At 43.9% G+C, this 25,650-nt stretch overlaps 1 protein-coding gene across 1 annotated transcript in view; it reads right to left on the minus strand.

The window, feature by feature from the left end:
- GRK4 (G protein-coupled receptor kinase 4) overlaps window positions 1-7,863 on the minus strand; it is a 45,260-nt gene extending 37,397 nt beyond the window's left edge. Inside the window, exons 1-2 of the mRNA XM_047094234.1 lie at window positions 7,852-7,863; window positions 1,946-2,086 (exon numbers count right to left, since the gene is read on the minus strand). Of these exons, the coding sequence (XP_046950190.1) occupies window positions 1,946-2,086; window positions 7,852-7,863 (153 nt within the window). The remainder of the gene's footprint in view (window positions 1-1,945; window positions 2,087-7,851) is intronic.
- Window positions 7,864-25,650: the final 17,787 nt, after the last annotated feature.

Consider the following 25,650-nt stretch of genomic DNA (forward strand, 5'->3'; position numbering starts at 1 on the left):
GTGAAGATGTGCAGAAAAAGGAACCCTTGTACAACTGTTGGTGGAAATGTAAGTTGGTGCAGCCACTGTGCAAAACAGTATGGAGATTCCTCAAAAAATTAAGAATAGAAACACCATGTGATCCAGCAATTCCACTTCTAGGTATTTATCTGGAGAAAATGAAAACACCAATCCAAAGAGGTATCTGCACCCTTCTGTTGACTGTGGCATTAGTTATAATAGCCAAGATATGGAAGCAACCTAAGCAGCCACTGATAGATGACAAATGGATAAAGATGATGTGATGTGTATACAGCAGAATGAATATTGCTCAGCCATAAGAAAGAATGGAATCTTGCCATTTGTGGCAATGTGGATGGACCTAGAAAGGACAATGCTAAGCAGAACAAGTCAGAGAAAGACACCGCATGGTTTCACTCATATGTGGAATCTAAAAAGCAAAACACACTCACAACAAAACAAAACGGAAACAACAAAACAGAAACCGACTCCAACACTAAACAGGCTTGTTACAAGAGTAGGGAGGGGTTGGGGGGTCAGAAAATAGGTGAAGTGGATTAAGAGGTACTAACTTCTGGTCATAGAGCAAATAAGTCAAGGAGATGTGATGTACAGCGTAGGGAATACAGTCAATATTTGTAACTTTTTAATAACTTGTAATAACTTTGATATGGTAACTAGGCTTATCATGAGACTCATTTCACAATGTAGAAAAATATCAAATCACTATGATGTGCACTTGAAACTGATAGGATATTATTATGTCAATTATCCTTCAGTTGGGGAAAAAAAAGGATGAAGGAAGTTACTTCCAGGTTCCTTGGGAGAGGCCAAGAATATAGAAACTAAAATATTTCATTTAAGTAGAATAAACCATAGATGCCGTTTATGTTCCTTTCATAAAGCTAGATTATGGATTTCCATGTTTCAAGGTAGTTATACAAATATATTTAAAGAAACTCCCAGATGAGTTGATTTTATGAGAGATTTTCGTGTCATGGGTGCAGAAGTGACCTATCATACACGGAGACGTACATGATGGCTGTGCAGGCCTCTGTTCCGGAACATTTGTTCCCTACCACAAATCAGCCAACCTCAGTCCTGAGACATGAATGACCGGGACGAAGTAAGTGTAACACCACGAATTCTTTCATAAAGTACCTTCCTCTCCCCGCTTCAGGCAGACCCTCCTGTTGCCGTAGATGCTACGGGAGATAGGTGATGGGGTGAAGAAGTCAGGTTTGGCGATGAAAACCACACCACCTCATGCACAGCCTAGGGCCTGGAAAGGTCCCAAGGTTCACCCTAGCCCCACAAGTCCCATCCTTGCCTGAAACAGTGACGTTGGAATTTGAGGCTCCATACAGTTGGAATGTGCTGATAGAGGGCCAGTAATACATTCGCCAAGTGTCAGAAAGAGGCCACTGAGAAGAGAAGGACCAGAGGCAGTGCCTTTCAGGACTAGGAGTCCGAGTGGCTGAAAGGCCAGAGGGTAAGTCTGTCTGCCCCGCGGGGAGAGGAGGGCCCTCACTGGTTAAGAGCACACTGCTGGGTGTGGAGAGGAACCACAGGTCAGGCAGTGGTGGACAGCTACAGATTTATAGCAGGTCGGAAGTTGGAAGTGGGATCCCCACTCATTTATGTTTGTGCCCAGTAAGAAGTGAATTGGAAAGAAGAGGGCTGCCACTAAGACGAAAGAGGCTGTCCCTGGCACGTTCCCAGCTTCCCAGCACATGCTGAGCCTGGAAGCGCGGGCGAGCCCTGGCTGCGGAGTTTTCGAGCCGGGGACGGAGAGTAGGCGAGCCCGGGCTGGAAAGTGGGCGCGCCGCAGGGTGGAGAGTGGGCGCGCCCCAGGGTGGAGAGTGGGCGAGTCCAGCAGCAGGTGCGCTCAGGAAGGTGGGACTCAGGACACCGCGTACAGAGAAGACTAAGGCAAGATACTTACTACAAATCTGCTATTCACTTTTTCCAGCATCCTCTTCTCATTTAGAGCCATTGCTTCACCTTTCCTCCTCTTTATTCTTTTCTTTGCTAGCTTCTTACAGGCGTACATTTTTCCTGTAGCTCGCACTTGACAGGCACAGACCTAGTCCAAAAGAAGAAACCACAAGCTTTGTACGTACCTGACGTCTCTAGGCTGCCAACCACCAACACCACCACCAAACCCTGTCCTGTCCATGTCAATTCCTCCGGCCCAGAGCATGTGATGGGCCAAGGCCACTCCACTCACGGACACGTGAGGGCTTAGAGCGGGCTCCTCCCTCCTCCCCCAGCTTCCTCAGACACAACCTGGTGAGCGGAGCGGGAGGCTGTGCTCCTGGAACTCGGGGGGGGGGCGGTGGGGGGGCGCACGGTTACAAGGGACTCCTCATGTGTGATCGCAGCAGCCGCTTGACTCAAGGGTCCTCCTGGGTCTTTCAGTTTTCTTGCAAGAGCAACACCTTTTGAAACTAAATACATTCATCTTTCTTTTCTTCTTAAATGTTTATTTTTGAGAGAGAGGGAGACAGAGCATGAGCAGGGGACAGGCAGAGAGAGAGGGAGAGGCAGAATCCGAAGCAGGCTCCAGGCTCCGAGCCATCAGCACAGAGCCCACAGCAGGGCTCGAACTCACCGACTGTGAGCTCATGACCTGAACCAAAGTCTGACACTTAATCGACTGAGCCACCCAGGTGCCTATCTTTTTTTTTTTTAAGTTCAAGAATATAAAAAAATAGATTTCAGAGAATTCATAACCTTTAATACATTGATTCTACTTAGTTGTAAAATAATATCTGTATACTCCTTAACCTTACATTATGAGAAAATTTCCAAAATTACAAAAGTGGAGAGGAGGGAATAATAAGCTCCCAAGTGCCTGACCCCCAGCCTCTGGCTATCAGCTCAGGGTTACCCTGTTTCCTCAGACTCCCACCCCCTATACACACACACACACACACACACACACACACACCCTCCACACCAACACTCCAAAGACACATACACACCCCCCACCCCACCCCCACTGCAGACACACACACACCCTCTACACCACACCCACACCCATTCCACACCAGACACACACACACAACACACCCCTCCACACATACACACACTCCACACCACAGACACACACACTCCACACACCCAGTCCACACCAGACACACACGCCCACACCACAGGCACATACCCACACCCTGTACACACTTACTCCGCAACCACACACACACATATACACATGTACGCACACCACACACACCTACTGCACACCATAGACACGTATGTGCCCCCAGGCATGTAACACAGGCACATGCTACACATACACAAACACAATTACCTTATAAGCAAATATAAGACACATCATTTTAAATTTTTTTTTTCAACGTTTATTTATTTTTGGGACAGAGAGAGACAGAGCATGAACGGGGGAGGAGCAGAGAGAGAGGGAGACACAGAATCGGAAACAGGTTCCAGGCTCTGAGCCGTCAGCACAGAGCCCGACGTGGGGCTCGAACTCACGGACCGCGAGATCGTGACCTGGCTGAAGTCGGACGCTTAACCGACTGCACCACCCAGGCGCCCCAAGACACATCATTTTAATCCATCAATAAAATGATTTTGATAATAAAATGTGGGGGGCCGGGCCCCGGTGCCAGGCTGAGACCGGGTCGAGCAACGGTTGCCTGTTGACTCAGCCAACCCGGTGGTTACCCCTCCCATTCCCCCACTTTCAAGGGCATACGAAAGCCTTGTCAAGGCTGAGAAAGTTAATTCCTGAAGCCTGTGGTCTGCAGGTGTTGGCAGTAATGCTACTTCCCTTTTTCTACCCCGAGTCAGATAGAAACAAACATGCGAATTGTGTTTTGCTAGCAATCTTATCAACAAGGTCTTGTTGTGACCCGTCTAGAAAATGCACGAGAAACACAGAGCTAAATGTTTTGGTTGGCAGCAATTATGTGAAACCTGATTATTCTTAGAATGACCTGATCCATAAGAATCTTATATCATAAAAGATTGTGTACAGCAACAATAAAGCCATCACTTGGGCCATCAGCCCAGGGGACCCTCCTGTTCCCAAACTTTCTCTTCTCTCTTTTTTTCTTACATTCCCCTACCTTCAGGACCCTGATCTCAGTGTTTGTTGCACCGGTTGCGACAATAAAATATAAAGTTCATTGTGGAAAATACAGAAAGTATTAATAAGGACAAAACTCAATAAGGATAAAACTCATTGAAATTACAAGATGACTCTCATTCACATTTGCTGTATAGGGTCCTGAGTTCTCCTCAGTTTTGGCAGGGGGAACCGGCCTTATATTATAGAATAGGTAATATATATACTGTTTTCATCTTACAGTGGGACTCTCTTCTCATCATTAAATGTTCTCCCAATATATGAATACTCCAAACCTTATATAATCATTAAGACACAGCACACAAACCATGGCATATCTCTCCATCGTTAACTTACGATAATTCTTTTAAGTGAAACTGCCAAGTCAAAGGGAGAGAAGGAAGAGGTAAGCGTGCCAGGCCCTGCACTATGGCTGGAGACGAACACTCATTTGCCGCTCACAACAACCCAGGGAAGCAGGGATCATCTCCCCCTTAAGGGTAAGAAGGGGACGGTGGGCCCCAGATCACACAGCTGGAAGCGATGGAACAGGAACTCACCTCCAGTCTGCCCATCTCTCACAGATAACGCTCTCTCCACAGCTCTCTGCTGTCTCTACAACCGTGCTCGCACAGACGCTACCAATTCTCTTTCCCCCGTTCTGCCTCAGAGCCCTACAGATCCATTTTGGAGGACTTCAAGCATAAATGAAAGTACTGTAGTTGACGAGATAAGACCAAAATGTTTGTCCGTTCAAACCCACCGGAAGAAGTATTAGCATTTGGAAAAAGTAAATACACCATTGGAATCTGGATTTAAATGGCACTGAGGCAGGGCATCTGGGTGCCTCAGTCGGCTGAGTGTCTGACTTGATTTCATCTCAGGTCGTGGTCCCAGGGTCATGGGATGGAGCCCCACATCAGCTTGGGATTCTTTCTCTTTCTTCCTTTGCCCCCCCTCCCCCTCCCCCTCCCCCTCCTCCTCCTCCTTCTCTCTCTCTCTATCTCAAATACAAGAGGAACTGAGGCTGTCTGCATTAGGGTCACAGTCTCCCTCTGACAGGTATTCAGAACAGAAACAGATATTCACTCCGCTGCGCTCAGACTTGATGTAACAAATAGCACATTCAGAACAAGTCTGTGAAAAGCCACAACGTTTTTTTCATCCACACAATCTTTTGTTTGGAAACACAAGGAAATGTGTTAAAAAGTAATCTATAAATATCATAAATACACCAAGTCTTCCACAACAGTTAAAAGCTGCAAACATGTTATCACTGAGTCCATTTTTAAATGTACACATGGCTACAGTTAGAACTACATTCTGTTGTAAACACAAGATCCATGTGCTTGAAATGCCTTTCCGTCTGTTCTCCGACAAAATCTGAGTTTTATACTTGGAGATCACGAAAGGCAGAATAGCATGAATTAAAGAGAGCAAATTTTCCTGCTCTAGGATGTACGGAAAGACAGAGTGGATTTCTTACAGAAATATCTATTCCGAAAGGGTGACAGCAAACATTTTTGGTTGAGATCACTTGAAATACTCTAAAAGGTCTCCAGAACTGTATCAGAGGGTCAGTACCATGGATTCTCCTGACGTAATGGCTACGAGGACCAGTTTCTTACCACGTCCAACTACAGGTCTTACTTGCAGCACAAGGCCTCGAGGCCAGCTCCCTAATTCACGTTAAGGCAATTCTGGTACGTCTGGTTTAGGCTTTTGATTGGAATTTGGGAGTGTGCAGGATTTAAATCACGAGTGGCCAGCGTGACTTGCTTCTGACTAAACACACAGCTCCTGGCTCTGGGCAGTTGTAAATGCCTGAGCTGAATATGACCACTCCAGACCAATAGCGAGGCCATTAACACCTCTTTAAGTTACCGAAACAGAACTGCATGTGATTCTGTGTCCACCTCCCACAATAGTCTCTATCTGGGAGAGCCATTACATTTAGACCATGCCTCATGAATTTGTGGACAGTTTCCTCAGGATTTCCCCAAATTTAGATGTTGTGTAGTATCTTTCGATGTAGGTGTGGGGGCACATATACACATCCAAACAGAGTTGAGATAAATAAGCCTATTTAATAATATACCCTGTACTAAGTGAGATTTTAGGCTAGTCCTAAATTATGGAAATAGAGTAACAGAAATTCCACAATATGGAAACAGAATCATCTTTTCAGTCGGGACAAACTGAGCTTGAACATCGGACAATCAAACACAGGAAAACAGCTTCCATAAGAAACATGAAGTGAAGAAAAAATCATAATGATAGCACATTTCTTTCCACATCTCCGAATTTTTTAAAAGCATGTAGCAAAGCACCTTTTGTTCGAAGTTCAATCTTAACTCACATGGTTGGCTAAAATTATTCCCAAAACACACGGTGAGGAAATAAAGGTATTGGTAAAGTTGAAGCACGTCTTTTTGTTCCCTTGCTATCTTACTTTTCTAGAAGTATTGCTTATGGTTAGTCACACATTACTTACCTCCCCAAATCCGCCTTTTCCTAGAACTCTGTAATGTCTAAATGTGTCCTTTGTTATTGGTTGCCTAATTAATTAAAAAAACAAAAAGCTTCAGGTCTCACATCACATTGTTATTTTAAAACAGAAAAGCCTACCTAGCTCTTGTCCTGCTTTATTTATGAAAGCATGCTGTTCAAAGCAAGTGCCTGGGGCACGGTGCCTGTGCTCAGGGACTCGGTCCCCTCTGCTGACACAGCTCTCTGCACTAAGAGGCAGATGCGCACGTCAACATTGAAGATTTACCGGATACACTGAAGATACATATGGAACAGTCCAAATATCCTTGCTAATTAAAGGCAGGTCAGCAACTAGTCCACACTATGAAATACTTATGAAATACTTATCGGGCCGGTCAGAAAGCTGCAGAGGAAAATGATAGATCTACAGCGCACTATCCTTTGGGAAAAGAACCTCAGAGGACATGTTCATCCTCAACGTCTCGAAAGAAATGTACATGAAGTAGAACTGAAAACAACAGTGACACTGGTGGCAGCTAACACTTTTTGAACACTTACTTTGTACACCAAGCACTGCTGAGTATCTTACACACGTTTTTCAGGTGGCCTCAGCAGCCCCGTGGGGGTAGATTATAGAATTACCTCTATTTTACAGAACAAGGACCCGATGCTCATGAAGGTCAGGTCTTTTGACTGAGTCCACATGGCTTGTACAAAGCTGAGCAGGGCTCGGACCACAAGACTGAACCAGTGTGCACTGGTTTATACTTCTGTGAATCCAGGATACGTTTTATTTTCTAACTAGTATACCCACAGGGCTAACTGGCCATTTTATTTTATTTTATTCTATTCTATTTTTTTTTGTTTGCTTGTTTATTTTTGACAGAGAGAGAGAGAGTGCAAGTGTGAGCTGGGGAGGGGCAGAGACAGAGGGAGACAGAATCTGAAGCAGGCTCCAGGCTCTGAGCTGTCAGCACAGAGCCCAACGTGGGGCTCGAACCCACCAACCGTGAGATCATGACCTGGGCCAAAGTCGTTTGCTTAACCGACTGAGCCACCCAGGTGTAACTGGCCATTTTAAAAAGACAGAACAGAGTCAACTAAATCAGAAGAAATTATATAACACATATTAATAATTTCTGTATAAAAATACCATATACAGCCCAAGATTTCTAATAGTATTTTAACAGATGGGAAAGTATACATCTATCGGTACACATTCTGAGAACTTACTACTTGTTTTTGTTGAATTCTAAATTAGAACATACCTTTCCAGCCATTTCCACTGTAGAAATCGAGAAAAATATGAACTTTCTTGATATTCTTCAAATGGTTCTCCACTTAAATAGTTATGAACAAATCTAGAAAAAGATTTTATATAATTCTATACATCCGCTGCATTACAGCAGGAAAACAGCTGCGTTCAGTGCAGTCATGAACACTGGATATGCGAAGTCAATCGTTATACACAATTAAATATATTGAGTTTTGCAAGTATAGAATTCCACACTAGTTTCTAATGTTATCACTAAAAATATGAAGGCAAGAATTCAGAAGAAATGAAATTGGTTTACCCTCCCAAAGTCAAAGGTTCTTTTTATGTATATGTACTCAAGGTGTGTGTGTGTGTGTGTGTGTGTGTGTGCATGTGTGTGAGTGTGTGCATGTGTGTGTGTGTGCAGGAGTGCACACGTGTGCATACACCCAAACATGTGTATTTCAGCAGGGAATGTAAACATTTTGTATATAAGATTAGAATGAATATCTAAATGATAATAGTCATATGACAGAAAATGTTAATATGTGACACGACCTTTTTTAAACATTGAAACTAAAGCACCCAATGAATTATTTTTATGCTATACACTTCCTGAATTTTTGTGCAATTAGTCATGCTTCTAAAGTTTTATTTACAATTTTATTACAGAAGTAATAATTTTTTTTTAAATTTGAGATAGAGAGAACACAAGTGGGGAGAGGGGCAGAGGGAGAGGGAGAAAGAGAATCTTAAGCAGGCTCCACGCTCGGTGTGGAGCCCTATAGGGGACTCAATCCCACAACCCTTGGAACATTACCTGAGCTAAAACCAAGAGTCGGACCCCCAGATGCCCCAAAGTAATAAAATTCTTATTTGGAGAGTCAATAAGGGACAGAATGTAGTCTGTCATTTAAAATTGTTTTCAATGTTTATTTATTTTTGAGAGACAGAACGTGAGCAAGGGAGGGGCAGAGAGAGAGGGAGACACAGAATCGGAAGCAGGCTCCAGGCTCCAAGCTGTCGGCACAGAGCCCAACGCGGGGCTTCAAGTTGCAGACCGTGAGACCATGACCTGAGCCGAAGTCAAACACTTAACTGACTGAGCCACCCAGGAGCCCCCATAGTCTGTCATTTAAAACAGCTCATTAGTCAGTAAGCATCTAACGACTAGATTGTCAGCAGTGTGCAAGACACTAGAGGGACAATTTTAGATTAGGCTTACCCTGAAGAATCTGGCCACTCAAACAGGGAGACTGGTAAGATAGCGTGCCATGAGGAGAAGAGTGCCACCAGAGTTGTTACAGCCGTGCCTGGTGTGCTCAGAACACCTCTCCTGGGAAAGGAGGTGTAGGGAGACTTGGTGAAGGTGGCGTCTGAGCTGAATAGGAGTCACCCTGAGGAAGGGAGAAGGGAGGGTCTCCCAAGCAAAGGCAGAACTCGGAATGGGAGAAGATCATAGTCGTCATGGGGAATTGCTAGCAGGCCAGTAACTGAAGGGTCTCCAGCATTTTTACTGGTCGTTAGAGTTGAGCAATCAGGGGCGCCTGGGTGGCTCAGTCGGTTGAAGGTCTGACTCTTGACTTCAGCTCAGGTCATGATCTTACAGTCATGGGATCAAGCCCCACACGGGGCTCCATGCTGAGTGTGGAGCCTGCTTGGGATTCCCTCTCTCTCCCTCTGCCTCTCTCCACGGCTGGCGTGTGTTGTCTCTTTTTTTTTGTTTTTTGTTTTTGTTTTTTTAACGTTTATTTATTTTTGAGACAGAGAAAGAGCATGAACAGGGGAGGGGCAGAGAGAGAGGGGGACACAGATTCTGAAACAGGCTCCAGGCTCTGAGCTGTCAGCACAGAGCCCGACGCAGGGCTTGAACTCACAGACCGTGAGATCATGACCTGAGCCGAAGTCGGACGCCCAACCGACTGAGCCACCCAGGCGCCCCGTGTGTTCCCTCTAAAAGAAAAAAAAAATCTGAGGAAGCCACTTGATTTCACTTCATTTTGTAAAAGGAGGTTATTCACAAGCTCTTGGACTCATTAGTGTTACAGCACAGTGATTCTCAAAATGTGTTCTGAGGATCTCTGTGGATTCTGAGACCTTGTCAGTGGGGGGCGGGCGGGCGGTTGTTAATAAGGAAACTATACTTGTACTATACTTGTTGTAATGCTAAGACATCATGTACCTTTTAAAAACTTCATTTTCAGGGGCACCTGGGTGGCTCAGTCAGTTAAGCGTCCAACCTTGGCTCAGGTCATGATCTCACACTTTGTGAGTTCGAGCCCCATATTGGGCTCATTGCTGTCAGCACACAGCGAGCTTCGGATCCTCTGTCCCCCTGTCTCCCTGCCCCTTCCCCACTGGTTCTCTCTCTCTCTCAAAATAAATAAATACACGTGAAAAAAAAAATCTCATTTCCACAGAGCGTTTTCCAGAAGCATAAGACATAGGATATCATTGCTCTGATGGCTAGGAAAATGCTTGTGTCTTTTTATTTTTAAAAACATAAGCCACATATACAAAAGTGTTTAATAGTGTAATGGCGTCAGGAGATGGGGAAGTTCGAAACGGCTGCTGTAGACAACCTTAGACCTGAGCGCTGTTCTGGAGGCTATGAAGATCGCCTCCACATTTCCTAGTGTCCCCAACCTGGTCCAGCTCCCTTGGCCTCCCCCTCAGCCTTTAGGTGCAGTCTTTGTGGACACTCTTCTCTTGGTCACAGACTAGGAGAGGGCAGGTCACTGGCAACCTGCCCTACACTTCTGGGAGACTCAACAATGACAGAAACACATCCGGGTCCTAATCCCTGGAACCCGGGACCGTCACCTTACGTGGCAACAGGGACTCTGCAAATGAGACTGAGTTAAGGGGCTTGAGATGGGAAAATGATCCTGGATTATCTGGGTGGGCCCTAAATGCCATCACACGTGTCCTTGTAAAAGGGAGACTGAGGGAGATTTGGACACACAGAGTAAGAAAAGGCTATGTGAAGATGGAAGCAGAGAGAAACTTGAGAATGCTGTGCTGCTGGTTTTGAAGGTGGAGTAAGGGGCCATGAGCCAAGAAATGTATTCCTAGAAGCTGGAAAAAAACAAGAAAATGGATTCTCCCCTACATTCTCAAATGGATCAAGGCCCTGCTGACACCTTGATTTCTGCCCAGCGACACTGCTTTCAGACTTCTGGCCTCTAGAACTGCAAGAAAATAAATGTGTGTTGCTTTAGGCCACCAAGATTGTGGCAATTTGTTACAGCAGCAATTGGCAACTAATACCGATGTCTCGGTTACTCCACTCGGTTATAAGCTCCCTAGGAGTTCACTGTTGCTCATCATTTTATTCCTGGAAACTAGATCAATGACAGGCACATAGTATGTGCTTAAATAAGTGTCTTCCAAAAAATAAGTAATAAGTGAAGACTCTACAGTGTATATTTCCTTAGGGCATGTAAGAATGTAAACTCAAGTCAGCAGCATTTTATTCTGTTTTGTCCTCTACCATAACCTCAACCCAAAGAAGCCAACTATCATGACTTGGAATCCATCTCCCAAAAACTATGTTGAAGTCCTAACATTGAACCTGTATACTGATCTTACCTGGAAATAGGGTCGTTGCAGATATAATTAGTTAAGATGAGGTCACCCTGGAGTAGGATGGGCCCTAGTCCAATATGACTGGTGTCCTTATTAGAAAAGGAGAAAACACAGGGACAAAAACCCAAGGGAAGAAGGCCACGTGACAGCAGAGATTGAAATGCGGCGGGTGCAGGCCCAAAACATCAGGACTCCTGGCCACCGCCAGAAACAAGAGGAGGTGAGGAAGAGCCCTCTCCTCAAGTCTGCAGAGAGTACGACCCTGCAGAGAGTACGACTTCAGACTTGCAGCTTCCAGAACTGTGAGCATAAAGTTCTGTTGTTCGAAGCCTCCTAAGTTTGTGGGACTTTGTTATGGCAGCCTTGGGAAAAGGACACAGTCCCTGACGTAGAGTCGGCACTCAACAGGTACCTGTTGAATGAATGGGTAAGTGATACCCGAATGCTGCCTAACTGTACAAAGGACCACACGTGTCTCAGGCCAGATCACTCCAGAAACCATTCTTTCTTCCTATGTACAGAAGGATGCCAGATTTACTCAAAGTGCTCTTAGAATTTTCCTGTCCACATTGCAAACATCCAGAGAAAAGAAATTTTCAGCGAGTGCCAAGGTCTTTAAAAAACAACATTTTATGCCAGTCTTTTCATCCCAGACACAAGCATTTTAGAAGGCTGAGCTGAGGGGCCAGGGGCCCACAAAACCTGTGCACACACTGGCTCTCCACAATGTGACCCATTTCAGTGTGTCATTTACATCTGTGTGATTATCACCCTTCGTTTAGCTCTACCTAGTGACAGTGACCATTTTCTTTTGGAAAGTACTCCAATAAGAACTTGTCTCCTGCAGGGAGGCCCCCTGGGAGCCCCCGTCTCAGTCTGTGTAGGGCCGGACCGGTGCTCACCTGGTGCACTCCTCAAAGACGTCCTTGGAGGGGTTCTCCTTCAGTCTCAACCTACATTCTTTCAAAACACGTGAAGGTATTTCTGGTAAAGGGGCTGCCGATTTCTTAGTACAGAACAAATCAAATGCATAACAATTAGTGCTTTCATAATTTACCAGTTGTAAACAGAACGTAAAGCTTGCTGTAAAAAAAAAAATTATAATATCAAGTGTATGAAATAACAAGCCAAAATGCCACCTTCACCCTGCACCCCAGTCCCGTTTTCCAGAGCTCACTGTGTTGTCCACCTTTTTAGATCTTTCCCTCTGAAAATAAAACCAGAAAGAAAAGCAAGGTTGTCAAGAGGCATCTGTACACCGTTTTCACAGCATTATTCACAACATCCAACCTTTCACATTTAAATATGACGTTAGCTGTGCTTTGTATATGACCTTCACCAGGCTGAGCAAGTTCCGTTCCGTTCCTAATTTGTTGAATACGTGCATTAGGAAGGGGTCTTTGGATTTTGTCAAATGGTTTTTCTGCCTCTACTAAGATGATCACGTGACAGGTTTTGTCCTTTATTAATATGCTCTATTATATTAATTGATTATCAGATGTTGAATCAACTTTGCATTCCTAGAATAAATTTCACTGGGCTTTGGTCATGATTATTTAAAACTGTTAATCAAATGACTGAATTTTAATATTTGGGAATACTGAAAAGAAAACTAAGAAAAACTAAAAGTGACTGAGAAAAAAGGCAAGAGTGAATATACACAGTCTTGCCTTACTTTTAGATGCCTTAAGAATTCTGCATTGCTGGAATTTGAATAAAGGAGTTCCCTTTTCAAGATGCAAAAAAGGATGCTTGTTGTTTTTAAAGAAAAGACAGGAAAAAGAAAATCTACAATAAGGATGTGACCCATTGTTATTTTTACGTAAAGCACAAGAATAGTTTCCCCAGTTGATGTTAAGAAAAAAAAAAAGCTTTCAAGTTACACCATCTTCAGGCCGCGCATAAACACCCCTCACTGAGCCACAGAGGCATGTGCACCCCTCCGCTCCCCTTCTACATTTGCTACATCCGTCAGGATTCCTTTTAAATTACGTCTTTTGGTGCACCTGGCTGGCTCAGTCAATACAGCATGCAACTCTTGACCTCAGGGTTGTAGATTTGAGCTCCATGGTGGGTGCAGAGATGACTTAAAAATAAAATCTTTAGAGCATCTGGGTGGCTCACTCAGTTAAGTATCTGACTTCGGCTCAGGTCATGATCTCGCGGTTTGTGAGTGCGAGCCCCGCTTAGGGTAAGCCCCGCTTCTCTATCTCTCTCTCTCTCTCTCTCTCTCTCTCTCTCTCTTTCCCCCTCTCTCTCCCATTCTCTCTCTCTCTCTGCCCCTCATTCGCTTGCACCCTCTCTCTCAAAAAATAAAATATTTTAAAAATAAATACATAAAGTCTTTCTTCTTGACAACCTCCCTTGCTATGTCAGTATTTCTTCAGGAAAGGTAAAGGAAAAAAAAGAGGTAACAAAAAGATAAAAGAACTTGATTGGTGGGAGGGAAAGATGGTGGCAGAGTAGGAGGCCCCTGGGCTTGCCTTGTCCCACGAATACAACTAGATAACTAAAGAAATACCCCACGAGTCGATCTGAAAACTGGCAGAAAAAAATCCACAACTAGAGAAGAGGCCACATCAAAAAAGATAGAAATGTGGGGATGCAGCTTGGGAGAGAAACAAATCATGGCCATGATGGTGGGGAGGGAGTTGTGAAGAAGGAGGAGACAGACCAGCACACAGGGGAGCACATGGGGAAATCGAACCCCAATAGCAATTGGCTTGGAAAGAGACAGGGCCCGAATTTCATGAGTTCTTGCAACCAGCGGGGCTTAAAGCCTGGAGTTTGAAAGGTCAGTATGCCTGGCTCTGGGACAGCTCAGAGGACGTTGGGCTGCTCCTGGAGAAAAGGCAGGCAAACAGCCTGCAGACATACACGAGGAAACAGTGATCTGAAGAGCGCCTGGGGCACACAGTGGGGATGTTAGTTGCTCATCTGGGACCGTGTCTCAGAGCGGCAGTATTCACAGAGGGACCTCTCTGGGAATAAAGGAACTAGCAGGTGCCATTTCCCTCCCCGGCCCCTCAGCACGAGCACAAAGCCGCCTGCGGGAAGCAGTGCAACCCCGACACTCAGCACCTAAATTGCTTACACCGGTTCCCCACCACACATTCCAGAAGAACCACCCTTCCCCAGCCACCTGCGCCTCAGTCCCACATGGCAGGCCCCCTCCCCCAGAAGACTGGCCCAAGCCCATGCCAACACTGGGTCTCCCAACCTGGGAGTTTTCCAGAACCTCTGTTCTGGTGGAGGCAGCAACAGGTCACGTTTCACAAGCACACCAGAGAGCACCTAAAATGCATCAAACACTGCACACAACAGGCGAAGAAAGCCTCTGCAGACAACTGGCCTGAAGGATAAAGTATCTAGGACATAAGAGCGTGCACACAGCACACGCTGGAGACACTCCCGGAAGCGCCAGGGCCTGGGGAACAGGGGACACTGCACTGCAGGGACCTCTTTTTCGTAAGGCCATTACCCTCAAGAACAGGAGGCATAGCTGACTTCCTAACACACAGAAACAGGCACAGAGACATAGGCAAAATGAGGAAACAAAACAAGGCCACAGCCAGACGGCCAAGCAAAACAGATAAAAGTAACATGCCTGATGAAGTATTTAAAGCAATGATCATAAGGATACTCATTGGACTTGATAACCACAAATCGAAAACCACTAATAGATGAGTAAAGAAAAAAATGCAAATATATCACTAAGGACAAGCAGCAAACTATGAAAGACAGAAAAACAAGAAAGGATCAGAGAAAATCTTCAGAAATAACCACAAAACAAGTAATAAAATGGCAATAAATACATATCTATCAGTAATTACTTTGAATGTAAATGGACTAGATGCTCCAATCAAAAGACATAGGGTGACACAATGGATAAAAAGAAATAAACAAGACCCATCTATATGCTGCCTACAAAGGACTCATTTTAGACCCAAAGACACCAGCAGATTGAAAGTAGGGAGAAAGAAAAATATCTATCATGCAAATGGAGGTCAAAAGAAAGCCAGAGTAGCAAAATTTATATCAGACAAAACAGACTTTAAAACAAAGACTGTAATAGGGGACAAAAAAGGACACTATACAATAATAAAGGGGGCAAACCAATAAGACGATATAACTGTAAATATTTGTGTGCCCAACCTGAAACGCCAGAATACAGAAAATAGCTCATAACAAACACAAGAGATATAATCAATAATACATCATCAAAGCCACATATGAAAGACCCACAGCTAATATCATCCTCAATGGGGAAACACTGAGAGCTTTCCCCCTGAGGTCAGGAACATGACAGGCATGTCCACTCTCGCCACTGTTGTTTAGCATAGTGCTGGAAGTCTTAGCCTCAGCAATCAGACAACACAAAGAAATATAAAGCATCCAAATCGGCAGGGAAGAAGTCAAACTTTCACTCTTCACAGATGACCTGATACTCTACATAGAAAACCCGAAAGACTGCTAGATCCATGAATTCAGCAAAGTCACAGGATACAAAATCAATGTGCAGAAATCGGTTGCATTTCTACACACCGATAATGAAGCAGCAGAAAGAGATATCAAGGAATCAATCCCATTTACAATCACACCAAAAACCATAAGTACCCAGGAATAAACCTACCCAAAGAGGTAAAAGATCTGTACTCTGAAAACTATACAAAGCTTATGAAAAATTGAAGACACAAAGAAATGGAAAAACAATCCATGCTCGTGGACTGGAAGAACAAATATTGTTTAAAATGTTGAAACAATCTACACATTCAATGCAATCCCTATCAAAATAACACCAGCATTCTTCACAGAGCTAGAACAATACTAAAATTAGTATGAAACCACAAAAGACTCCAAATAGTCAAAGTAATGTTGAAAAACAAAACCAAAGCTGGAGGCATTACAATTCTGGACTTTAAGCTGTGTTACAAAACTGTAATCATCAGACAGTAAGGTACTTGCACAAAAACAGCACAAAGATCAATGTAATAGAAAAGAGAACCCATAAATGGACCCACATATATGACCAATTAATCTTTGACAAAGCAGGAAAGAGCATCCGATGGAAAAAAGTCTCTTCAGCAAATGGTGTTGGGAAAACTGGACAATGGCACACAGAAGAATGAACCTGGACCACTTTCTTACACCAGACACAAAAATAAAATCAAAACGGATGAAAGACCTAAATGTGAGACAAGAAATCCATCAAAATCCTACAGGAGAAAACAGGCAGCAACCTCTTTGACCCTGGCCGTGGCAACTTCTTACTTGACACATCTCCAGAGTCAAAGGAAGTGAAAGCAAACTACTATGAACTACTTTTCCAAAGAAGACATCCAGATGGCCAACAGACGCATGAAAAGATGCTCAACGTCACTCATCATCAGGGAAATACAAATCAAAACCGCAGTGAGATGCCACCTCACACCTGTCAAAATGCCTAAAATTAACCACTCAGGAAACAACAGATGTTGGCAAGGATGCAGAGAAGGGGGAACCCTTTTGCACTGTTGGTGCAAAAGGAAACTGGTGCAGTCACTCTGGAAAACGATATGAAGGTTCCCCCAAAAGTTAAAAATTAATAGGTAGGTAGTTAAAGAACTATCCTACAATCTAGTAATTGCACTACTGGGTATTTACCCAAAAAACAGAAGAATACAAGAACACTAATTCAAAGGGATACATGCACCTCTGTGTTTATAGCATCATTATCTACAATAGCCAAACTATGGAGGCACCCGAGTGTCCATCGACTGATGAATGGATAAAGAAGATGTGGTATATGTTGTATACAATGGAATATTACTCAGTCATGAAAAACGAATGACATCTTACTTGCAACGACATGGAAAGAGCTAGAGAATATAATGCTAAGTGAAATTCATCAGAGAAAGACAAATACCATATGATTTTACTCATATGTGGAATTTAAGAAACAAAAGAGATGAACACGCGGGAGGGGGAAAAAAGAGAGGGAAGCAAACCATAAGAGACTCTTAATGATAGAAAACAAACTGATGGTCACCAGAGGGCAGGTGGGATGGTGGGAGAAATAGATGATGGAGATTAAGGATAACACTCAGGGGGAAAATTAAAACAATGTTTCAATGATTCATTCTATAATCATTGTGAATACAGCTATACAATAATTTCAATGTCAAAATTATTTTTAATGTAAAAAAAAGGTTTATTCCTGTTGTCAAAAAAATAATCCTATTCAGTGATTTAAGTTCAAAAATAAATAAAAAATAAACGAGCTAAATGCAACTTCCCATCAATTCCTCCCAATCAGTGACTTGGGGGTATCTTTAAGTACGTGGATGCTGTAGAGGCTGTGTTGGAAAAGAATGATCTAGGAGCCACGGTGTTGAGGCTGGAGGCTAAGACAAACGTAAGCTTTGGGGTCAAAACCTATCCGGTCCGAACCACACCTCTGCCTCTGCCGATTGTGCGTCTATCTCTGTAGCCACCCGCTAGTCCCCTGGCCTTCTCCCCTCGGACCAGCGAGCTCCCCCTGCTTGATGGCTCCACCATCCTCACTGAGCCAGGCTCAACAACCGAATATTTTGGACTCAATCTCACTACGCTGTTCTCCAACCCCATCTCTACACATTTGATGCCTGGCCCTGGCACTTCCCAGCTGTGTAACCTTTGGGAAGTCACTCAACCACTCTGATCTTCAGTCTTCTCATATGAAAATAGACATAATAATGTACCCAACTCAGAGGACTCTTACTTGTTACATGTACATGGCTTAGAGCGGTATACTAAACTGTAAGAACCTACCAAGTCAAAAATCATACAAACTAAGACTCATTAAAGCTTTTAGGAGAAAAATATTATTTTCAGTCCAAGACAGACACATGAAATTCTCTAATTCTGTATTCTGTTTGAGGATACAGAAACTTTTAAATTCGTTGAATCAACTTTCTAAGAGATTTGTTAATTTCCTCACTGACTCAAAAGAAAACGCATACGAGGAATATTTATAAGAAATTAAAATTTTTAACATACTTGCCATACCTTACCCAACTAAGTAAAAATGGTTATGTACTCTAATTATTTCAGCAAGTATTTACAACTCTGCGCATGTAAAGAAGAAAACGCACCTCAGCAGCACTGAAGAACGTGTCTAAGATGGACAGTCCATAACTTCTGCGGTCTTCGTCATCAGCCACTTCATATTCTGCCTGATGGTAGAGATGAGAACAAAGAAAAATGGTAGTTAAGCTTTGCCGGCCTCACAATGTTTCAAATTCTCTGACATACGCAATTCACTTAGGACCCTACGAACCACAGAGTAGCTCTAACTGATTTGATATCGATCAAGGATCTGCAGCTCTTCTTTGGGAAACTAATGGCAACGAGGGGAGATAACAGTTTTCTTTAAAGGGTGAATAATGCAGTAGAGCAACACATCCAGTAATGCTCTGTCATATTACACTTTCAGCCCTTACATGTGGCCAAGTAAAATAGAATCAAATGAACAGCTTGGGTTGTTCTAGGCAATAGCATTTTAGAAATGCCCAAGAGGCACTTGAGGAGAACCTGAGTGCAGAGCTCCCAGAGAAGTCACATCCCTTCACAGGTGTCAGATGAGGGACCTTAAGAGAGGACACTACCACACAGGCCAGAAAACAGAGGAAAGGTCAAGGCAGAACCTGATCGATATCTAAGCACCTACAAAGGATAGGCAAGGAAGAAGCAGAAGAAAGAGAAGAGAGAAAACCAGAGGAGAAATCATAAAAGCCTAGATAAGAATTTCAAGAAGAAGGTACTCGACAATGTCAACAGACCTGGAGACTCAGGCATGAGGAGGCCTCCGTGCAGCCACCGGGCTCTGCAAGTCGGGGCCTCAGAAGAGCAGTGAAACTAGGCAGATGGGGCCGAAGAGGTTGGCAAGGAAACAAAGACCAAAGGAAGTGCGTCGCCTGAACCTCACACTTGCTGCTGCATCCTCCCCAACGCAGGAGCCACGGCCATCAGGCTGACGGCCATCCAGAGCCAGCTTCACGTTCTGTGCTCAAGGGCACTACTTACCTTGACTGGGAACTAGACACTGTTTACTTAAGGAAACTTCAACTCACATTCTGGATGCTAGATGGCACGTAATGAGTGGGAGAGAAAGCCCTGTGATTTTGTGACCATCTTTTGACACATCAGCCTGGCAAGGAGCAGTGTCCAGTTAATCCAACACGAATCTAGTCATTGCTGAGCTGGGCTCTGCAGATGTGATTAAACTCTTTACCAGTGACTTCAAGTAAAGGATATTATTTTAGATAATCTGGGCGGGACTGATTCAGTCGGCTGAAAGGCACGTTAAGGCCAGAGCTGAGGCTTCCTCAGAGGAGCTCTACCTGAGGACAGCAGCTTCTCTCCTTTTGGAGGGTTCCCTCCTGCCCTACAGATTTCAGACTCTCCTGACCAGACCTCACAGTCATGTAAGCCAATTCCTCGCAATAAATCTCTTAATAAATATCTCCTCTTGGCTCTGTTTCTCTCACTGAACACTGACTGACACAGAGGCCCTTAATTCAGTCAACAAACACGGAGAAGAGAAGAGAGCGAACAGCCATGCCAGGCGCCAGGAGGCAGAGAGATCAGACGCCATGTCTGCACTCCAGAAGCTCCAAGGACCTGTAACCGCCTCCCACAAGGGTGGTTCCAGGAGCAAGTGCCCCACACACGGCCTCATCAGGTGTTATCTTCGCCCCACACAGCTAGCACCAAAACCAGACCAGAGCAGAACCTGTCACGCCAGTCAACTGGCGGTCCCCAGTCTCGTAACACCGCCAGGAGGTCCAAACCTGAACCAGCTTTAGCAAAGCAGCTTAGCCATTTTGAAATAAAGAAGAATCATAGGTCCTTAAATTCTTAAAGTATAGCAGCTTGGCAAATATAAGCCAATGCACGAAGACATATCCACACTCTACTCCTGGACAAGGGTAGGCGTGCCCCACCACACCAAGTTCTAGCTGGAAAAAAAAATTACCTCCTTTCCAAGCCCTGTCTTCTACCCTATGACCCAGCAATAGCACTGCTAGGAATTTACCCAAGGGATACAGGAGTAGTGATGCATAGGGGCACTTGTACCCCAATGTTTATAGCAGCACTCTCAACAATAACCAAATTATGGAAAGAGCCTAAATGTCCATCAACTGATGAATGGATAAAGAAATTGTGGTTTATATACACAATGGAATACTACGTGGCAATGAGAAAAAATGAAATATGGCCCTTTGTAGCAACGTGGATGGAACTGGAGAGTGTGATGCTAAGTGAAATAAGCCATACAGAGAAAGACAGATACCATATGGTTTCACTCTTATGTGGATCCTGAGAAACTTAACAGAAACCCATGGGGGAGGGGAAGGAAAAAAAAAAAAAGAGGTTAGAGTGGGAGAGAGCCAAAGCACAAGAGACTCTTAAAAACTGAGAACAAACTGAAGGTTGATGGGGGGTGGGAGGGAGGGGGGGTGGGTGATGGGTATTGAGGAGGGCACCTTTTGGGATGAGCACTGGGTGTTGTATGGAAACCAATTTGACAATAAATTTCATATTTAAAAAAAAAAAAGCCCTGTCTTATTCTAGTAAAGGCGCCAGGAAGGAAAGGGCTGCAGGAGCTCCAAGGAGAATAGGTAAGAGTCTCACATGTTTTTCTGAAAGAATTCAGGTGTACTCCATTCTATTGTGCTTTGCTTTATTGCACTTCACAAATAATGTGTTGTGGTTTTTTGTTTGTTTTTGTTTTTTGGGTTGTTTTGTTTTGTTTCGTTTTACAAATTGAAGGTTTGTAACAACCCTGCAACCAGCAAGTCTATTGGTGTCATTTTTCCAACATCACTTGCTCATGTCATGTCTCTGTGTCATATTTGGAAATGTTTGCTATATTTCAAGCTTCTTCATCATTATTATGTTTGTTATGGTGATCTGTGATCAGTGGTCTTTGATGTCACTTGTCACTGTTTGGGGGCGACATGAACTGCACTCACATGAGGCTTGATAAATGTGGACCGGTCATTCGCTCTCTCTCCCTCTCTTTCCTGGGACACAACAGTATTGAAATTAGGCCAATTAATAACACTACAATGGCTTCTAGGTGTTCAAGCAAAAGAAGAGCCAATCAATGTGGCAAACTTGTGTTTTGTCTTATTGTAAGACGCAGCCACAGACACCCCAAGTCAGCAACCCCCACCATGGTCAGTCAGCAGCCATGGACACCAAAGCAAGACCCTCCACCAGCAAAAAGATGACAGCTTGCTGAAAGGTCAGATGACAGTTAGCATTTTTAGCAGCAGAGTATTTTTTAATTAAGGTATACACATTGTTTTTTTAGAATAATGTTATTGTACAGTTGATAGATTACAGTATAGTGTGGACATACTTTTTTTTTAATGTTTATTTATTTTTTTGAGAGAGAGTGACAAAGGATCTGAAGCTGGCTCCAGGCTCTGTGGTGACAGCAGAAAACCCGATGCGGGGCTTGAACCCACCAACCATAAGATCATGACCTGAGCCAAAGTCAGGACACTTAACCGACTGAGCCACCCAGGTGCCCCTAGGCATAACTTTTATATGCAACGGGAAACAGAAAAGTTCATTTGATTCACTTCATTGCGATATTCACTTGTAGGGAATAAGTTTAAGAATTCCCTGAGTTTGCACCAATGGGTTAACAGGACTTAGGCCGGAAAGCCACCACAGGGCAAAAGCGCCCCCAGTGTAGAACAAAGCATGGAGCGGAAAGCCGCTTCCACAGGACGAAAGCGTCCGAGAATAGGTAGAAGTGGAAAGCCCCACAGCAGGATGAAAATGTCCAGAGCTAATTAGCAAGAAAAATGCCTTGTCAACCCTGAGGTAGCATGCTCTGACACTGCCCCTAGATAATTTGAGATAAACAGACACGGTGCCTGGTGCCTGCAGTAAACAGCCGTCTGCTCGGTGCCAGGACTTTGATTTGTGTTGACCCTAACCCCTAACACTGCATACCTTTGAAACCCCCTTCCTCTCACACGCGAGTTAATGATCATTGTTTTATTGTCTCTTTCTGCATGTCCATCACATTTGTAAGCCTTCTGATCCTAGTAAATACGGAGCAAGGACCCTTACTCTGGGCTCTTGTCTCCTCTCCAACATTAGCCTCTCTCGTGTTTAATTCTGCATCCACTCTCTTGCTGGACAAGAGAGAACTCCAGACTCAAAGTCTGCAACATTCGCTTCACTGACATGGTCTGGAACTGGACCTGACCTGCAATATCTCCAAGTGTGCCTGCACTGACCATATGTTAGAAGGAGGGTCACCTGCTTCCAGACTCCAGCTGGCCCCAGACAACTGAAACCTGGAAGGCAAAACTGCAGACAAGAGGGCATATTATATAGGGACTTCCATGCCAAGGTAACATGACACCAAGAAACTAGTTTATCCCCTCTTACCATCATTGCCAAGGTCTACTTAACTTAGAGAGATCTAAGTTTTTAGATCGAGTCTCTTAATTTTCAAAAGCACAAGACTGGGTGGTTCAACACTGAGATAAATTGCTCACCACTACGTCTAGGAATTTGATGTATATCTTTAGATCATGTCTTGTATCACAGAATTGCCTGAAGAGAAGTCTTCCTATTGGCTGCTTGTCACAAAGGCTGTTATAATCCTTTTCTGGGTGGAGAAAGGGGAAAAGAAATGAACACATATATTCATTACAATTCAGAAAGTGATTTTCTGAGCCTGCCATTTTCACCTGATAAAATAAAATCAATAATAGTATTTGCAGTATTTTTTTTTTAACTACTGGTTTGTTTACTAATCTAGACTGGGTTATCATGAATATTTATAATCCCTCCACAGAGCAAAAGGTAGCTGGAAGAATTGATAAAAGTGTGTGAAGCAAACTGGAAATGTCCCTGCTCCCCTTCAAAAGGATTTATGTAGGGGAGCAGTATTCCCTGGGGAACTGAGCAGTCAAGATCACAGTGAAGGAAAAAGGGGGCAAGAAAGAGACCTGGCCCCATCCTTGTACAGGCCTACCCCCCAGTGTGTTTGGGACAAATTGTATGTGGTGAAATACATGACAGGATGTACTAAATTACATTTTTTAAAATTCTTTGCCATTTTGCTATCATTTTACACTTTTACAAGTTACAAACATTATATATTCTTAATTATTTTTTTTTAAAGACACACACTGAGATTTTATTTTAGAGAGAGAGAGAGAGTGAGTATGTGCGTAAGTGGGGGGGGGGGCGGTTAGAGGGAGAGAGAGAGAATCTTAAGCAGGCTCTATGCCCAGTGCAGACTCCTACTCTGGGCTCGGTCTCACAACCATGAGATCATGACCTGAGCTGAAATCAAGAGTCAGACACTGAACCAACTGAACCATGCAGGTGCCCCTCTGCTTAATTGTTTTTCAACTGTTTTTTTTTCTTTTCAATGGGATAATATGTTATATACCTTAACCTTACCCCAAACACTGATACTGTTTTGAGAACAAGGCACTAATATTTAGTCAAAGTATCTAGAGGGATATAAAACAAAAATGATGGGAGTGCCAGGGTGACTCAGTTGGTTAAGTGTCCAATTCTTGATCTCAGCTCAGTTCTTGATTTCATGGTCGTGAGTTCAAGTTCCACAATGGGCTCCACTCTGGGCACAAAGCCTACTTAAAACAAACAAACAAACAAACAAACAAACAAACACAAAAATGTTATGTTCAAAATAGGCTAATTTAAAAATTGAGAAAATCAGTTGCTCTGAACCTGAAATGAACGTTATGTTCAGGTACTCTTTTTTTTTTTTAAACGTTTAAACTTTTTTTTAAAAAACGTTTTTAAACGTTATTTTTGAGACAGAGAGAGACAGAGCATGAACAGGGGAGGGGCAGAGAGAGAAGGAGACACAGAATCTGAAACGGGCTCCAGGCTCTGAGCTGTCAGCACAGAGCCCGATGTGGGGCTCGAACTCACGGAGTGTGAGATCATGACCTGAGCCGAAGTCAGACACTTAACCAACTGAGCCACCCAGGCGCCCCTCAGGTACTCTTAAAGTGGCCCTAAAGCTGAAGAATTAAATAAAATTTGTGAAAAATAAGCAAGCCATAACAAATTCCTCAATTAACAGGTTTGTTAATGCCAAGTAATTAGTGGAATCTAAATCCGACTTTGGATGGCTGAATTTGCATATAGAAAAGGATATGCAAGGATGTAGATATTTTGGTTGCCAGTGCATAATCGCTTGTTTCAACAAACAACAGTTTTGCAGAGGAAGGCGCTGCAAAGCCGGTGGCCAGAGTTCAACATGTGCGGTGGGAGACCCCTGTGGGACATCCTGGGTTTAAGCACTGCTCCATAAGGACACCCGGGGAGCTCAGTCAGTTAAGCCTCCGGCTCTTGACCTCAGCTCAGGTCATGCTCTCAAGTTTTGTGGGATCGAGACCCAAGTGGGGCTTCGTGGAGACTGCTTAGGATTCTGTCTCTCCCTCACTCTCTGACCCTTCCCTGCTCTCTCTCCCTCTAACCCCTCCCCCGCTCATGTGCACACGGGCTCACTCTCTCTCTCTCTCTCTCAAAATAAATAAACTTAAAAAAAAAAAAAAGTTTTGTTTTGTTTTAAACAGAACTGCTCCAGAGCCCAGATGTGGGGAGGAGAGCGACACAGGAGGAGGAAGCCACCGCAGCGGGTCAGGAGGGAACAGCCTGGCAGGGAAGACAACGTTCCACTCCAGCTTAATCTGGTTTATCTGGTAAAGCCAAACGTCTGAAGTTTACGGGGGTGAGGGCGTAACTGTGGGTACATAGTTCAGATTGTTTCGCGTTTTATATTTATATCATCCTTAGACGCTAAAAATACTTGATTGGAGATGGATTCCATTCAAACTTTCCAAGTTCATTTCTTGATTACCCTTGATCTCATCCGGAACTCTGTTAGATAGGAGTCCTTACTTGTAAAGGAAGCTACCTAAATGGCTCTACAAGTCTTAATTCAGGCTCGGCAGGAAGAACATAAGATCCCGAAGCTCAGATACTGTATAAACTTCTATCCTAAACTATAAAATCTCCGAGGAAACGATCCCACGACGCAAGCCACATTTGCTGAAAGGTCTTTAAAAACATGAACACAGGGTAAGAGCCCCTTGGATGTTTCTGGAAGGAAGCGGGGCAAAATCGAAGAGCATGAGGAGGTCTAGGACAAGGCCGGGTCACGCGACACGCGCCTCGCTCCGTCTGG

Source organism: Lynx rufus, unplaced genomic scaffold (genome assembly GCF_022079265.1).
Source record: "Lynx rufus isolate CCGP_SWC_20201006 ecotype Redwood Valley unplaced genomic scaffold, mLynRuf1.p SCAF_38, whole genome shotgun sequence".
Classification (NCBI taxonomy): domain Eukaryota; kingdom Metazoa; phylum Chordata; class Mammalia; order Carnivora; family Felidae; genus Lynx; species Lynx rufus.